At 37.0% G+C, this 17,413-nt stretch overlaps 2 protein-coding genes across 2 annotated transcripts in view; one reads left to right on the top strand and one right to left on the bottom strand.

Annotated features, from left to right (window-relative positions):
* The window catches only part of LOC140166030 (nucleoporin NUP188-like), an 89,882-nt gene that overhangs the window by 28,651 nt on the left and 43,818 nt on the right, over positions 1–17,413 (top strand). Inside the window, 8 exon segments of the mRNA XM_072189403.1 lie at positions 6,672–6,719; positions 8,348–8,434; positions 8,704–8,786; positions 9,777–9,848; positions 10,272–10,314; positions 10,830–11,030; positions 11,684–11,773; positions 12,735–12,800. Of these exon segments, the coding sequence (XP_072045504.1) occupies positions 6,672–6,719; positions 8,348–8,434; positions 8,704–8,786; positions 9,777–9,848; positions 10,272–10,314; positions 10,830–11,030; positions 11,684–11,773; positions 12,735–12,800 (690 nt within the window).
* LOC140165507 (adrenocorticotropic hormone receptor-like) lies at positions 4,351–5,396 on the bottom strand. Its single transcript, XM_072188797.1, has 2 exons — positions 4,942–5,396; positions 4,351–4,771 (listed from the first exon to the last, which is right to left on the bottom strand). Exons 1-2 carry the CDS (start codon positions 5,394–5,396, stop codon positions 4,351–4,353), a joined length of 876 nt encoding a protein of 291 aa, XP_072044898.1.

Raw genomic sequence — 17,413 nt, forward strand, 5'->3', positions numbered from 1 at the left:
TATTCTTTCTTTTGCCTACACTGTAAGGACCTATCACTCCCTTGCTCTCCGTCTCCCTCTCTCCTCTTCTCCCCTCTTCCTTCCTTTTTGTCTTCCTCCGCTCACCTCTAATCTCGATAGCCCCTCCACTTCTCCTCTTTTCACCCCTCGACCCCTCCTTCACTCCCTCACTTACCCATGGGTAGGCTTTTAAAATGGATATTCGTGACATTAAAACCCATTTGACTTTAGGCCTACAATGTATAACCATGATAACAACATAATACTGTTTGAAACCAAGGAAATTTATTGTGAAATCGTAGGTACGAAGATCATAGTTTTGTATAGTTTTGTGTCATGTTATTTGCATATGAATATTAATAAGCCTATTTGCATATTTTGCCTACATTTTCATTAATCCACTATGCAACTTAAACACAATAACCGTCATTAACCGATCAACTTCATTATTATGTCTTCAGAATCTTGCATCCTATACGATAAATTTGTGTATCGGTCACCTGGAGCTACAGGGTTTTTTCATATCTGTAGCCTTTTCATAAGAGTGCATAGTTCATATACTACATGTGTAAAAGTCTCTTTTGGTGTGATTTTTTCTTGTAAATGTGACAAGCCATGACCCAAAATCACATTTTTGACCAAAAATCACATTTTTGACAAAAAATCACCTTAATTGACTAAAAATCGTGTCAAAAATCATTTTTGACCAAGAGTTGCATTTTGACCAAAAATCATGTTTTTTTACTAAAAATCATGTTTTTGACCAAAAAAGATTCTGAAGACATAATAATGATAAAATTGGACGGATAATTTAGCATGATACCTGAATTTATCAGTCTCGCTAGAATTTTCAAATATCACGCTCGACTTCGTCTCGCATGATATTTGAAAACTCTAGCTAGACCGATAAATTCAGGTATCACACTCAATCCGTCCAATTTTATATCAAACTTGGTATGGGGAGTATGGTGGCACAATGTGCTGTATAGTTTTGTGTCATGTAATTTGCATATTTATGAATATTAATGAGCTTATTTGCATATTGCACTTTATTTGTATTTACAAGTTACGCTTGTTATTTACACACCTTTGTGTGGGGGCCACCTTAATTAAGAACCGCTTAATTATTTCTAGTTGTACATTGTTCTTATATTATAATTTATTTACATGGGAATACAATCGTCAGTGAAATGGTGCAGAATTCATACTTTCTATGATGTCATGGGAATGGATGAACTCTTCTTGCAAGAAATCTTTTCAAGAAATCTGTTGGTTCTGGAATCTTATCATACTGACATTTGATGAGAGCAGTAATAACAATTTTAAAGTGGGGATGACGACGTGCATATATGACAGGATTCATTGATGAATTAGCCATTACTAAAATTGACGCATAAAGCCAATAATAATCGCTCCCGGGAATGAACATAAAAAAACAGTATGGCGAGAAGCACACAAAGAATGCGACGGCCACCAGAAATAAGTTTTTGGTAATATTAAGTTCCATTTGACTGATGCGGTATACACGCCTTTGAGTGGATTGATCAAAACTGCTTCCGTCTGCCAATGTTGATGCTTCAGTTGCAGGAATCGGTTGGCAACTTTTTCCTGACTCAACTTGAGATGTTGAAGCAGCCGAAGCGATGTTGTTGAGTTCATTTTCTCTCTTCTTTTTAAAATGTCTCTTGATGTGCGTAAACACGAGGGTGTAACTGGTGATGATGGTTATTAATGGTATTGGATACACAAACAAGCTTGTCGTGATATCGAATAAGTTATAACCTGTGTTATCAGTACCACTGCAAGTAGATGTGTACTTCTCGTATCCAAACACACCAATTCCAGATAGCATTAAGCAAAGAAATACACCAAACGGGACACACCATGTGAACATTACCATCAGTCTAATGTTTATAGGTGAAAAAATCTTCTGGTATATTTTAAGCGATTTTGTTATGAAAACAAATCTGTTCAAAGCAATTGTAGCAAGTGTGTAAACACTAACTCCAGTGCATGTGAAGATTACAAAACCTGCAACAGTACACAGCCATTCAGCATGCAGTAGAGGCCACCCATCATGCCCTAATAAGGCTAAAACATTCCAAATTAAGCACAGACAGGACAGAAGGTCTGCTGTTGCAAGACTCGCTACGAAAACGTTGGTTGGTGTTTGTAGTTTACGTGACAATAATATGGCAATGATCACTAAAAAGTTACCTGTTATTCCAAATATGGAGATTAGCAACCAAATTAGTCCAACAAAGGTTCTCTCACCATAAGAGTTGTATGGGAAGGAATCGTTGAGAAACCCTGGCATGGACATGTTGGATTGTCCTTAAAAAAATGTATGATATGAACACAGCTTATTTATAGAATTTTAGCTTATTTATATCATTCTGAAATTGCATAAGTTCAGAATGATATGACCAATGCATACATGTATTAATTACGTTGATTCAGTGCTGTTCTAATTTACATGTATGTGTAACAATATGTTATGAGATTCTTGCGCACAAATAAGTCCATGTCGTCGAAGCATCAATGAACTAACATTTCACCTTCAGTACCAAAGTAAAATGACAAAATAAAATCCTGAAAAAGTAAGAAACACTTGGTAGTCCTTTCTGTAATGCAAATAATCCTACATGTATATGGGAGTTCGTATAGGAAACATGTATCAACTTGCGTGTCCAAGAGATTTCACATAAAATTTCTTGGGGTGTAGTTAATGTAAATATATAATAATTGCCATTGCCATACATGTAAGAATAATTGATTCCTGCCTCATTCATTAATGTAGCTTATTATACAAATATTGAATGTTTGTGAGTTCAATGGTAATAATATTTTCATGAGGTGAAATAATTATGGACTGTTCCATTCAACGAGGCTTTGCTGAGTTGAATGGAGCAGTTCATATTTCACTGAATGGAAATATTCTTTCCTTTGAACAAATAAAAACATTTAATATTTGTTTTATATAACTCATAAATAAGTTCCCTTGCTTACACTTAATTTTATAAAATACCAGGAAAACAAAAATAAATTAAAAGATATCTAAATGCATATTTATTTTAGAAGCAACACCAACACCTATAATTGGCAAGTCGAGATGGAAACCTCGCGCTATAAATATTGCACGGACGCGGAGTGCAGTAGTCCTTTTGCAGCTAGCCACTAAAAATAGCAGAAATAATCAATAGTAATTGGCCAATCAAATAACAAGAAACTTTGTATGAGTTATAAACTCAGATACTACACCCTTGCAGGAAAATAGCTTCAGTCATGTTTCAGTCAAAGTCACAAACGCTTGTTTGGAAACAATTAAAACTTGGCAGTTGGCAAGTAAGGTTTTCTTATCAATACACACATCCTGTATAATTTTCAAGGAATTCTTTTTGTAGCATTTTTTCTAGCCGTGTGTAAAATGGCAAAATATACGCACAGCCGCGGAAAAACATTAAAAAAAATTATGCGTGGATACTGCAATATTTAAAGGTATGCGCACAGGAAGCTGAGACAAGCCTTCTTTTTTACCTTAACTTGGTACTATATACTTTTTTTAAATGTTACGTAAATAAAGAATTCAAGATGTTGCATTAACCAGCTTCTTTGTGTTTGCATTTTGTTGGTACAATAAGACACACAGATGACATATTCCATCAATATCTTTATACAATGTCTACACTATCATCAATCTAATTTTTATAGGTGAAAAAATCTTCTGGTATGTTTGAAGCGATTTTGTTATAATATAACACATCGCCTGCGCCACATAGGTCTTCACAATGCACCAACTGCATCCCAATTGATAATGATACACTGCAATAAATAACGCTTATTTTATTTGTTTCATGCCGAATTCTACTTTTCGTCGACCCCCTTTTTTACCATCGTCATTGTTACAAATTCATACAAGACTCTTAAAATGGGTGGGGAAAATACATTTTTTTGTTATGGTTAAAGATTTAAATGAATAGACATGACTGATTTGACACAGGCTATTTTCCTGCAAGGGTGTAGTATCCAAGTATATTTTATTTGAAAATTCCCTAAATCTTACCAGTTTTTTTTTTTTTTTGCTCACAAGGCAGGTGCTATGGTTACCAAACTTTCATCAGTGGTGATAAGCTTATTCTCTCACCAGAATTTTTGAAAACATTAATAATTTCAATTTTTTATTTTAGGGAATGTTAGAAACACTGTAACTTAAAATAGAAACACTTGGAAAAAGCTGACAAAAAAATACAATGTCTTGTTAAATCCATGTTATAATAATATTTACATGTGAGTACTTTTGTCAAAGAAATAGTGCCGTAACTGCCCGTAAGTCATATGCTTTCTATGATGTCATGGGAATGGATCAACTCTTCTTGCAAGAAATCTTTTCAAGAAATCTGTTGGTTCTGGAATCTTATCATACTGACATTTGATGAGAGCAGTAAGAACAATTTTAAAGTGGGGATGACGACGTGCATAGATGACAGGATTCATTGCTGAATTAGCCACCACTAAAATTGCCCCATAAAGACTCAAATAATAGGTCCCGGGAATGAACTGTAAAACACAGTATGGTGAGAAGCAAACAAAGAATGCGACGACCACCAGAAATAAGTTTTTGGTAATATTAAGTTCCATTTGACTGATGCCATCTGCACGCCTTTGGGTGGATTGATCAATACTGCTTCCTTCAGCCAAAGCGATGTTGTTGAGTTCATTTTCTCTCTTCTTTTTAAAATGTCTCTTGATGTGCGTAAACACGAAGGTGTAACTGCTGATGATGGTTATTAATGGTATTGGATACACAAACAAGCTTGTCATGATATAGAAAAAACCACCTGGGTGTTTATTATAACCAATGCAAGTAGCAGAGTCCATATCATATCCAAACACACCAATTCCAGCTAGAATTAGGCAAAGAAATTTACAAAAGGGGCACACCAGGTGAACACTATCATCAATCTAATTTTTATAGGTGAAAAAATCTTCTGGTATGTTTGAAGCGATTTTGTTATGAAAACAAATCTGTTCAACGCAATTGTAGCAAGTGTGTAAACACTAACTCCAGTGCAGGTGAAGATAGCAAAACCTGCAACAGCACATAGCCATTCAGCATGCGGAAGAGGCCACCCATCACGCCCTAATAAGGCTATAACGTTCCAGATTAAGAACAAACAGGTCAGAAGGTCTGCTGTTGCCAGGCTTGCAACGAAAATGTTGGTTGGTGTTTGAAGTTTACGTGACAATAATATGGCAATGATCACTAAAGAGTTACCTGTTGTGCCAAATATGGAGATTATCAAATAAGCCAGTCCAGTGAAAATTCTCTCTCCATAAGAGTTGTGTGTTTCCGAATTCATTGTGAAGGAATTGTTGAGAAATGCTGGCTTTGTCATGTTGGATTGTCCTGAAGATTTTGTGATATGAACAAAGATTATTTAGAGTTAGAGTCTCTAAATTGCAATAAGTTCAGAATGACATGACCAATGCATACATGTACAATGTATAATTAAGTTGATTGCTGTTCTAATTTACATGTACATTGTATGTGTAGCAAGATGTAATGAGATTCTTCCAGCAAAGTAAATCCACATCATCAAAGCATCAAGGAACCTTCAGAACTAAAGTGCAATGATAAAATAAAGTCCTGAAAAATAAGAGTAGTCCTTGGTAGTCCTTTGTGTAATGCTAAATGTATACCCAATTCATTCCGTATGCTCCTTTATGGGAGTTATCATTTGAAACATGTACAAATGATTTCACATAAAATGATTGAATTGTTTTTTGATGTAGTTCATGTAATATTGATAAATTAATGCACTTTAAAAGCTTTTATGTATGGAAATGTAGCTAATGTATTCTTGTGAACAAGAATGATTATCAAAGGCTCAGGTGATTTATTATATTCTAGAATTTCTTTTGTCTCCTTGTCGTCATGGAGGATACTTGCCTTGGGAAAAAATATATCCAATCCAAGTCAATTTTGTAATTACCATAAAAGATGTATAAATGATTTTTAGTTTGATACAAAATACTGCGCTCACTGCTCGCTTTTACAACATTTGGCTATGAGTGCAAGAAATTGAACTATCTGCAGTGCATTATATACAGGTAGAGGGTTTCAATTACATTAACAAAACTGTTTATTAAAGGCTGTTTAAACATGTAAACAACCCTGTTATTGAACTGAACAACCAGTTGCTTCAAATATATAAGTACAGGGTTGTTTTAACGTGTAAACATCATTTTAAAATTGTATAATACAGATTGATGAGGGTTTCAATACAAAAAGACATCTCTGTCTTAAAGATTATGACCAGAAAATAGAAATACTGTATGTTGCGTCACTGTGTCTTATCATATAAATAATAAAAGAGAGTGTAAACTGTAAACCCCCTGATTACCCCAAGTGTCATTCTGGTTTTAAGTTAATTCCTTAAAATTAGACCTTGGAATTGCTAAATTGAAATGCATAAAATGTCACATCAACTGAACAATTTGATTGCCATTACTGTGATGGATTATGTTCAAATCTATATCCCTACTGAAAGCATGAGTGAGGAAATTATCTACTGTTCCAGAGAAGAGAATTAATTTTGAAGGTGTTATCAGCAAATATGCAAATGCCTTAATACTATTATATTTTTATTTTGTACTATGTTTCATTTCAGACTGAAAGACAAAGCATCAAGTGGAGTATACAGAGCTTACGAGAACAGGTAATGCTATAACCTAAACATGGCATATAGACCATTCCTAGAATTGGCACTTTCCTGCCGTTAGTGGGATGAATATCGATATCCCATAATGAAAACAAGCACAGGAAGGGTATCATTTGATTATAAATAATAACGAAAGCGAGGACAAGAAGGGTATCATTTGATTATAAATAATAATGAAAGCGAGCACAAGAAGGGTATCATTTGATTATGAATAATAATGAAAGCGAGGACAAGAAGGGTATCATGTGATTATAAATAATAATGAAAGCGAGGACAAGAAGGGTATCATGTGATTATAAATAATAACGAAAGCGAGGACAAGAAGGGTATCACGTGATTATAAATAATAATGAAAGCGAGGACAAGAAGGGTATCATGTGATTATAAATAATAATGAAAGCGAGGACAAGAAGGGTATCATGTGATTATAAATAATAACGAAAGCGAGGACAAGAAGGGTATCATTTGATTATAAATAACAATGAAAGCGAGCACAAGAAGGGTATCATTTGATTGTAAATAATAACGAAAGCGAGGACAAGAAGGGTATCACATGATTATAAATAATAATGAAAGCGAGGACAAGAAGGGTATCATTTGATTATAAATAATAACGAAAGCGAGGACAAGAAGGGTATCATTTGATTATAAATAATAATGAAAGCGAGGACAAGAAGGGTATCATTTGATTATAAATAATAATGAAAGCGAGGACAAGAAGGGTATCATGTGATTATAAATAATAATGAAAGCGAGGACAAGAAGGGTATCATTTGATTATAAATAATAACGAAAGCGAGGACAAGAAGGGTATCATGTGATTATAAATAATAACGAAAGTGAGGACAAGAAGGGTATCATTTGATTATAAATAATAACGAAAGCGAGGACAAGAAGGGTATCATGTGATTATAAAATATTTGAAGCAAGGTCAAGAAGGGAGCGATATCGATGTTCACCCATCAATTATAGGAATGCTCTATACATGCCTAGACATTTGCTGTGCACAACAAAAACTGTACTTGGCTACCTCTGATTTGAATTGAGGCAAATACTACCAATATGATGCCATCTGTGGTGAAAACTCAATTTTGATTGAAATGTAAACTGGCCTCAAAAAGAAACTTATAATTTTTCACAAGGTCATATCTTAAAATCCTGTCCATAAAAATGAACAAAAATTACACACAGGATTACTTCAATATTCTACTCTTAAGGGGGTACTACACCCCTGGCCAATTTTGTGCCTATTTTTGCATTTTTCTCAAAAATTATAGCGCATTGGTGACAAGTAAGATATGTATATTATAGGGCCAAGGACTACAACTACAACAATGGTATAGTGTGGAACGGCTCTGCTCTTCAAGAAACATGTCTTGTTCCACACTATTCCATAAGTTTCTTTTTGAGGCCAGTTTATGTTGCTCCCTTTTAAACAGTAATACTCTTACGGTGAGTTCTAGCAGGGTACCACATAATACGGTAAACAACTGCTATGTATACTTTAAATCTTTTTTAACATGTGATATTTTGTTAGCATGTTTTAGAAACAATATTAACAAGTCAGTCACTTGCCTTTATGTGCCCCTTTTAACCTCGCCCATCATAATTATTATCTTTACTAGTGTGAATTGTTGGAGATAATCTTACTCTACGTTCGTGAGATGCCAGATCCATCATCTAAACTTCTGCAACTAGCCAAGATGTTCAAGGTAAATATTTGTATCAGTGTTATGCATTACATAAATTGTACTTACAATGAGTGATTAATTGCATTTTATATTCTCTGTCAACTGTTGCTTTAACGTTAGCTAAAATATGTACAGAATATGCAGTTGGACGGTGTGCCAAGGTCTGTAATGCAAATTATTGCAATCACTGTCAGTCAGTGACAGAAATTATTGAAGGTTCCACACAGTTTGCTTGCTATCATTACCTTTTTACTCACATTTATTTCTTAATTTGCCTATCTCTCCTGTAGCAACAAGGCTTTGGGACCCGGCAGCCGTACAGGCATTTGTTAGACGCAGAGGATATGGCCCACAGACTAACTGATAGAATAGGGTAGGTATTATGGAATTCAACTGTCTCTACCTAAATACTGTTTTTCATGGCAGAGTAGCATGTCAAATGTTGTTTCCAAGTGAGTTTATGTAGGTTAGCTTCACTGTTCACCCTAGATGTGAGACTTGTTGAGGAATGAGTCTTTCAGTGTACTATACTGTTCTTCTTCGAGGCAGTGACATCAACGTGTCGAGGCAGTTGTGTTTCGCCACACATCTTTTCAGCACCTTAAACGTGCCCATGCATACGCTGGTGCTTAGAGTGAATGCTTGTGATATGAAGCTGTGCCTAATGAAATGCGCACTGATTTCACTACTTCGCAAGAAGAAAAATAGTATAAAGGTACAATATGCTGGTCATGTGAAAACTCAATTGGGCAACAGATGTGTAGATAAAGTTGCCTGTTGGCTTCTCTTACATGATGGTTGAGCTATACCTGTTAAAGACTTTTCAAGGTTTGATTCTCTTGGTCGGGCTGACGTCACAAAGGGGAAATAGCTATGTAAAACCAGTGTACGCATGTGCAGTTCCCCTTTCTCGAGCTGGTTGCTATGCGCACACTTGTGCAAAGGAGACGAAGGGGACAATGTTCCCGGATGTCCGACCGAGTGAATACAGTGTGAGCAATGTAGTTCTGCGTCCAGAGATATCAAAGAAAAAGTGAAAAAGAATGACATACAGTACACTGTTTGGGAACTTACAGTCAAAAAGACAATCCATTATAAATCAGCCTCTGGTTTTAGGCCAAATGAATACTGTCAATACTCAATGTTTACACAATGTCATCATTTGAATGAGCAAATTTTTAATGTGCTGCATTTCAGGAAGTTCTGGTAATATTGGAGAAAATTATATTTGAGTCCAATGAGAAAGCAAAGGAAGTATAGAAAGAAAAACCAATAAAAAATAAAAACCAGTCACAATATTACTTTTAATAAATGTCAACCTGTAGCAATAGCTCATGAGCAATATTTTTTTCTTCATTATCAGGTTCTTGAATACACTATTGTTGATAGAATGCATGGATTTATATCCGCTACTAGGAGAGGAACAAGACGAAAGGTGAGCATTGTGATTAAACAAGTTAAATAGATAGAAGACATTAAAGGATGCTGTATGTTGGATGACTGAAGCACAAACCCAGCCTCTCTTTTAGGACTCTTGACTTGGCACAGACCCAGACCTGATGGATTTATACTTTGGCTCAAATGTAGGCTTGATGTGGTCTATGGTTTTAATGCACTTGAACCTGGATATGGCTCTAACATTGACTGACACACTTGTTTTTTTTTTTGGTTGTTTGTTGCTTTGTGTGTGTGTGGCTGTTTATTTATTTGTAGGTTTTTTTGTTTTAATATAGGGAGGGTTAATTCGAAATATGGATTAATAAGTGTCATAAATGATCTTTCTTCACATGAATTTTCTGAAATATTGAAATTAGATTGATATTCAATGGATCTATTGTTGTGTTTCTTCTTTCCACAGTTTGCAAGCCAATAAGTTATTTACAGATCAGAAACTTGCAAAGGTAAGTATTTTAAACAACTGTTTAATAAAGACTCAAAATTACATGAAACTTTATTCTGTAATATAAACAGCTACTGGACCTGTGATAACTAACAATGGTGGCGTATGTGACAGTTTCTCCCTGTAATTAGAATCTCTCTTTGGACGCTACCAAGACAGAGGCCTTTGTAGTTTTAGCAATGAGGCATGTCAAATATTTTGGCTACTGTGGAAATATTTTATCGGCTGCGGATATATTTTTGCCGCCTTCGGAAATATTTTAGCCACTGCGGAAATATTTTAGCCACTGCGGAAATATTTTAGCCACTGCGGAAATATTTTAGCTATATAAGTTGGGTGATGCATCTGTTGCAATGGAAAATTAGCCACAAGACGCTGAACAATTATATAGCCTGGCCTTTAGTGTTTCATGTGAACGGACTTGTTGACCCAATAACATGGAAATATGGCACTTACTAACCCAGGCATGACCTGAGTAAAACTTAATCAAATATGTTTTTATTTAATTGTTAACAGGACTTTCAAGTTGTATTGCATAGTCTAGGCAGTCTACCAGCACATGGGCCCATACTTCTAGCGTATGTGGTATTCCACAGTGTAGCTAGACCAGATCAAACCTCTCCCTTGGTTCAAAAGTTTGGACAGCAAGCTATGCAGTTGAAAGTGTTCCAGTATATGCATGAAGGGTTGACGAGTAATCAAATGGGAGATAACACAGTAAGATGCTTTGAATTTTCATTATGTGATCTTATTATGGAGAGTGTAAAATCTTTTAATATTTACCACTGGTAGGCTAGCTTAGAAAGTGAAATTACAGAATGCACCAAAATAAATTTTGTAGGTTAATCACTCATCAAAATCCAACATATCAATGCCATTATCTGTGTTGAGTAATGTTTGTTGGGGGGGGGGGGGGAATTTGGCCACAATTCTGTTCTGTCCAGTAGGCCATGTTCTATCGAGTGGGCCAAGGAAGTAAAAACTTGAACTTGGGATCGCATGGTATCTAGACCAGCACTCTTTACCACTGATGAGCTATTAAAGGAAGCCAGTAGCATTGAAGCGTAATAGCATACTATAGCCCAAGTTTCCAAATCGTATCTCCCCTGCTTCTCTAGCGACAAGCATTAAGGAGAAATAATATTTCATACTTCTGTTTTAGAATAACATTTAGGGAGAAAGAGGTTTGATTGTTGTAAGACCTAATCTCTGTAACTTTATTACAGGTTATTGATTCTCTCCGTCAGATAATAAATTTTGTTATAGGATGGGACAGCAATTTGTTAATCATAGTTACAAGTTGATAGAAGTTGCAATTTGTCTACATTCTGTGGAAGATTTCTCAGCTTATCTATTCATTGTCTTTTCAGCTTGTCAGTGCTATGTGCCACTCGATAGTGTACGCTCTGTTGAGTTTAGTCTTGACCATATTCCAGGAAGACACTGTAGGAGGATCTAAGGTATGTGATTGAATTATCATAATTATTCAGCATTTGGCTATTCCAGTTGAATTCCATACAACCCCTGTGGAAGACCTTAATCTCCCACACAGGGAGTGTTAATTTCAAATGGTTAACTGAATGGGCGACTCCACTTGAAATCTGCACCCCCTGTGGGGCAGATTAAGGCCATGTCTTTAATTGATGGTGTAAGGATTTCAACTGGAATAGCCCATTTGCCAATTACTAAAGGTGAGAAGAAACATTGAAAGTGAAATGTTGCTGCCACTTGTTATAGAAGCAAAGTTACCTGGGTGTTGTGGTTTGCGACAAACAAAAGTTGTGGATGTGGCAGTTTGTAAATGCCTAGCTGGTGTGACAAAGTGATGCAGGAAAGACAATTGTTAATGTTGTATTAAAGTGCATGCAATGGCAGAACCCCAGGAGAAGGCCTTCCTGCTTGTGACCCTTGATGCTGTCGTAAATGTCAACATTTGAGGGCGTCTGGTTAGCCAATTTTATTACAAGTTACGTCGACATCATGTTGATGTTGGAATTTTTAATTATTCTGACATGTTAACATCAGAAAATAAAGTACAACAGTACTATTATGTATTCCAACTTTGATGACGCCTCTGTCACTTTCAAAGAGGTATTCGAGGGATTTGATGGGGCGGGTGCCCTGTTCAATTCTAAGCAAATTAATGCTGTATTGATTTCAGATTTATTTGCTCCATTTCATTCACATCCACGAACCTCCTCTGACAGTGAATGGAATTTGTCCAGCGTGACGTCACTAGGTGTTTCAAAGGAAATTGAAACTTGACATGGTTCAAATTTGGCATTAGCAAGGTGTGAAACTGATACCGTAGTTGATATGCATAATATATAACCCCAAGATCGGATTAGTTATAAAAAGATAAACCTTTTGAATGTTGATATGTATGGTCTGTATTTTATGTTTTTTAATCACTACCTACAGGAGCTTGTTGATTTAGCAGCACAACTTCTCAAACAAGAACACCTATGTGAAGAATTCTGGACAACAGTAAGATTTTAATTACAATATTTCAATAGATACATGTTATATGGCTATTTTTGATATGCTCAGACCGTGCCATTTTTTGGCAAAGCATGTAACTTGTGTTGACTAGCAGTCACCTGTCTTTCGCGGTCACCGTCTTTCGCGGTCACCGTCTTTCGCGGTCACTGTCTTTTGCGGTACTGATATTTTATATAATTTTTTTTAAATGTTCTATTTAATGTGATTAGTGAGGTGAGAGGATATTGTCATTTAGAATTACAATTGAGAAGGTCAGATGCAATTTCAATGTTTGAGTTAATTTTGTTACATGGGGGTGCACCCCATTTTCAAAGTTGTGGTGCAATTTCGCCTGATGCATCGCAATTTGAAGTGCAGTCTCAGAACAATCAAAATAAATTTACAATTTTGTAGGACACTTACGATCCACATGGGCCTAAATATTTTGCATCTGACACAAATAACCTGTCAGCTGCTCCTGTATCAGACAAACCCTCTCCGACCCAGTCCATTAGTTGAATAAATCATAGGCCTTCAAACACATGTGTTTGAAGGCTATGAATAAATGTAGGCCTTCAAGACATCCAAATACTTGTCCTTACCAGACTTGCACCTGCATTGCTGAAAAGTCACCCTATTTTTTCTTAACCATGATCTGTTCCTATGGGAAGTCTCAGGGAAATTGTTCAAAAGTCACCCATTTGGGTTACCAAACCACAGGTTTGGCAACCCTGATTAATTTGTCTTTCAACTCAAAAGCTTCACTTACAAACTAATTCAATAAACAAACACTAAAAATAGACACTGTTGAACACAGAATACATGCCAATGTTTTTTTTGTTTGTTTTTTTTTGTTGTTTTTTTCGCACTTTTTACACGTATATTTTATTAAAAACAACAAAAAACAGGCATACATTTTTTATTTTTTTATTTGTATTTTATTCACTTTTTTCACTTAACATTTTTAATTTTTTTATTTGTATTTTATTCACTTTTTTCACTTATTTCAATTTTTTATGAAATCAACTTTTTCGTTTTCTACCTCTGATTCCGTGAAATTAAGTCTGGTTTCCGTTATCACGGAAAATTTATAGCTTTAATTTTTTTTTCCTTTTTTTTTTTCAGAGGAAAAAACATTTATTCAAGTTAAACTTTAAACAGAGGTAAACATTAATCATACACATGATACACAATGATATTACATGATACACATGATGAAATATATTTGCATACACACAGAGAGGCTCTCGCACAACGCTATGTAAGTACAGAACCTCACATTACAAGGTTCTGCCACTTACACATCGCCATGCAAAAACCTCTCCACGTGTATGAGGGTCTAAATCTTATTCTCTACAGAGTGAATTGAAAATGCCCCATCTTTTATAAAATATACCAATATTATTATTACATATGTAAATATATTTTTCTAATTTGTAATGATTTTGCAGTTCTTTCTTGAAAATGTGGATCGAAGGGTTATTTTCTTTCATTTTCATTTTATATATATGGAATCTGCATAAAATTAGAATCAAATCCAGAATAATATAGCTAGGACCAACGCCAAAAAGAAGATTATCTTTTTTCCAAGAGAGGTTTATATTGACTTTGTTTTCGATCCACCTTTTCACATCATCCCAAAATTTCTTAACCACATGACAATTGCAAAACATATGAATCATAGTTTCATTCTCCTCCAGACAGAAGGTACACAGACTGGAATCTTTTATCCCTATTTTAAATAAAAATGCGTTTGTACCAAGGATTCTGTGAATTATTCTGAATTGAAACCACCTGAGTTTAGTACTTATTGTACATTTGAAGGGTGTATTAAAAATAACATTCCATCTTGAAGGATCAAATGTAGCTTCAAGCTTTTCTTCCCATTTTGTACATATTTACGAACAATTGGTTTTCTCGAAACCAGAATATTATATATTCTTCTGGAACCCTTTCTATCTTTAAAGAGGACATCAAAGTGAAATGGAATAGTAGGGTAAACAAGAGTATCACCAGGTTTGTCAAAGAATTTTGGAAATGACTTTTTGATCGCCAATATTACACCACCACCGTACTCAACAAAATTTGTGCGAACATGAAAAGTACTCGTAAAATCCTCCAGCGAGAGGAATTCCCTCTCTCATTTAAAAGATCATTTACAAGATCAACACCATTACTGAACCCAATGCTGGTAATACAAACTTTGTTTACCCACTTTAATGTTTTCATTGTACCAAAGTGAACTTTTCAGTATCTCCTGTCTGGTAGTTGGTTGATGACAGTTAGAAAAACTAAACCATGCCAAAAAACATCTTTCCAAAATTGATTCGGTTTATCATTGTTGTTATTCATGAAATTCATAATATTAATAGATCCACCCTCAATGTCCTGGATACGATTTATACCTGTTGTCTTAAGAAAGAGTTTTGCCCACTCTGTCTCCGTATTTTTAATGATTCTACGGATCCAGGTTATTTTTAGCGCATCTATATATGACTGGACATCAACCATTCTCACACCTCCTTGACCGTAGTCTTGTATCATTTGATTTCTTGTAACCTTATCAATACCTTTCCATATAAATTTATATATTATTTGGACTCAGTACACCGGTCGATCTTACCGTTTCCGATGTTGATTAAGATACTTCTTGCATCGATCCCGAGATGCGGAAAAAACCAATAGTCATTTTGTCCCACATAAATGAATAAACAACAAAAAACCCCCCGATCCCCCGAGGGGACTCACCCATTCGGGGACGTCACACACGATAATCACCCTTTATCCTCCTTGGTTTCTAGATGAGATAGACGTGTGGATTTTTTCTTTACCAACGCTAAGTATCATTACGAACCAAAGGACGAGATATACAGTTTGTTTGTTACACTGAGGTAAAAACCAACCAGTATAGTCGCTAGGGAGATAGTTTTGACGACATTTTTCGGCTAGAAAAGTGACAAAAACGATCCAAAAACTTAGCTTGTATGTGTGTTTCCGTTCATATACGGGACACACGTTTTCAAAATGGCCGCCTTTAGGGCGCCATTTTATATTTTGTTCTCACGTAAAACAACTATAACAGACTAGTAAGTTACAATAGATGTTTGTACAGTACTGTGTATACATGTATGGTGAGTGATTATCGCTATGTTTATGGTGTGCTCTATCGTTATATCTTTCAGTACGCGTCTGATGACGCCGAGTTACTGATAAGAGTTCGTGGGTTTCGAAGGACCAGCCTGACAAATCTTCCCCAAAAGGTTTTCAGTTTTTCATCCCTTTGTATATATATTTTTATATCATACCACTACATCAGCGTCAGCCACTGTGCGTGTGGGTCTGTTTATTGGGCTTGAGCTTGTGTTCGGGGGTAGTGCTGTACGCTCCCGATTACTACAATGTCTAGGCCTTGTCAATCATGCCCTTCCCTTGTACCAGAGTGGGACCCGCATCCACTCTGCTACTCCCACAGGGATTGCTCTAAATCAAATAAGTGTGCTTCCTTTTGCATAGGCTTAGCGGACATCCACCTCGATGATTTCGAAAGGAGCGCTCGTTTAGGTCTTCGACACAGACAGAAGAAGACTAAGAAACAGAAGCCTACAGGTAAGATTGATATGGTAGGTACTAGCGAGGCGGCAAGGGCCACGCTAAAGGTAACCTCTGGGGCTCGGTCCCGGGCAAGCAGGCGGACCCTCCGGGACTGCTAGCGAGCCCGAAGGCCTAGCAGCCAGCGAAAGCACTGACTTAACGCCTAAGCTAGTAGCAGGCAGCAGGGCGGTACTTGCCCCTAACAGGCGAGTACCAGTCTACCAGTGAGATCTCTAGCGAGCTTCTTGCAGGTGGACACCCGTCTATTGCTGGCGAACGAGCGGGTCTAGCACCCGCGAAGTAGCCGGCGGCGGACAGTATGCCAAGGGTAACCCGGGCTTGCCTGGGTTGAATCCTAGCATACAGCGTGCAGCGGACTTGCCTCGGCCGGTCTGTAGCACGCAGCGTGCCAGTGGAGCCCCGGGCTTGCCTGGGTTGATCCACGGCACGCAGCACGCCTTTCGTTCCCCGCAAGGGTCGAATGAAAACGCGTGCATGGGTTTAGCAGAGACGATACCGGGGCTAACGCTTCAGGTGTAGTCTTAGCAGAACCAACTGGGGTTGTCACACGGCAGCGTTCCATGGTGGGACCGCCGAGTGATTCCCTGGGCCTTGGAATGGCTGCCGGCTGTCCTCCGGGACTGGCTAGCGGCTATACCGGGGTTGGGCTCGCAGTCTCTCACGGGACAGCGACCCAAGTGCAAACAGTGGCAGCTACCGAGTCGAGCTACGGCTTGACTTCAGTGGTAGCCACTATGCACGCCGCCCATAGCTGCCGTGAGTGGTCCGCCACACACAGCGACCTTGGGCAAGGCTCAAGAGGTTAGGGTAGGTAGTTTGAACAGCCTGGCTGATCAACAACCCACTTATGTCCTCGAGAGCCAGCAGAGCGTGGGTGATCCATTACAGTCAATGGGTCAATTACCCTCTTATGATCGATCACTATCTATTCAGCGGAGCATGGCTCCATTGATTGATACTGCCTATTCAGGTAGCGAGGTGACTGATCGAGGGTATACACGCTCAGC

The sequence above is a fragment of the Amphiura filiformis genome, chromosome 12 (assembly GCF_039555335.1).
Source record: "Amphiura filiformis chromosome 12, Afil_fr2py, whole genome shotgun sequence".
NCBI classification, from domain to species: Eukaryota; Metazoa; Echinodermata; class Ophiuroidea; order Amphilepidida; family Amphiuridae; genus Amphiura; species Amphiura filiformis.

Bases quoted from the DNA above. Each gene is read 5' to 3' on its own strand.
- LOC140165507 (XM_072188797.1), bottom strand. From the start codon at position 5,396: ATGACAAAGCCAGCATTTCTCAACAATTCCTTCACAATGAATTCGGAA. The intron at 4,772-4,941 runs GTGTGCCCCTTT...CATCATCAGCAG, and splicing joins TTGATGATAGTGTTCACCTG to TTACACCTTCGTGTTTACGC.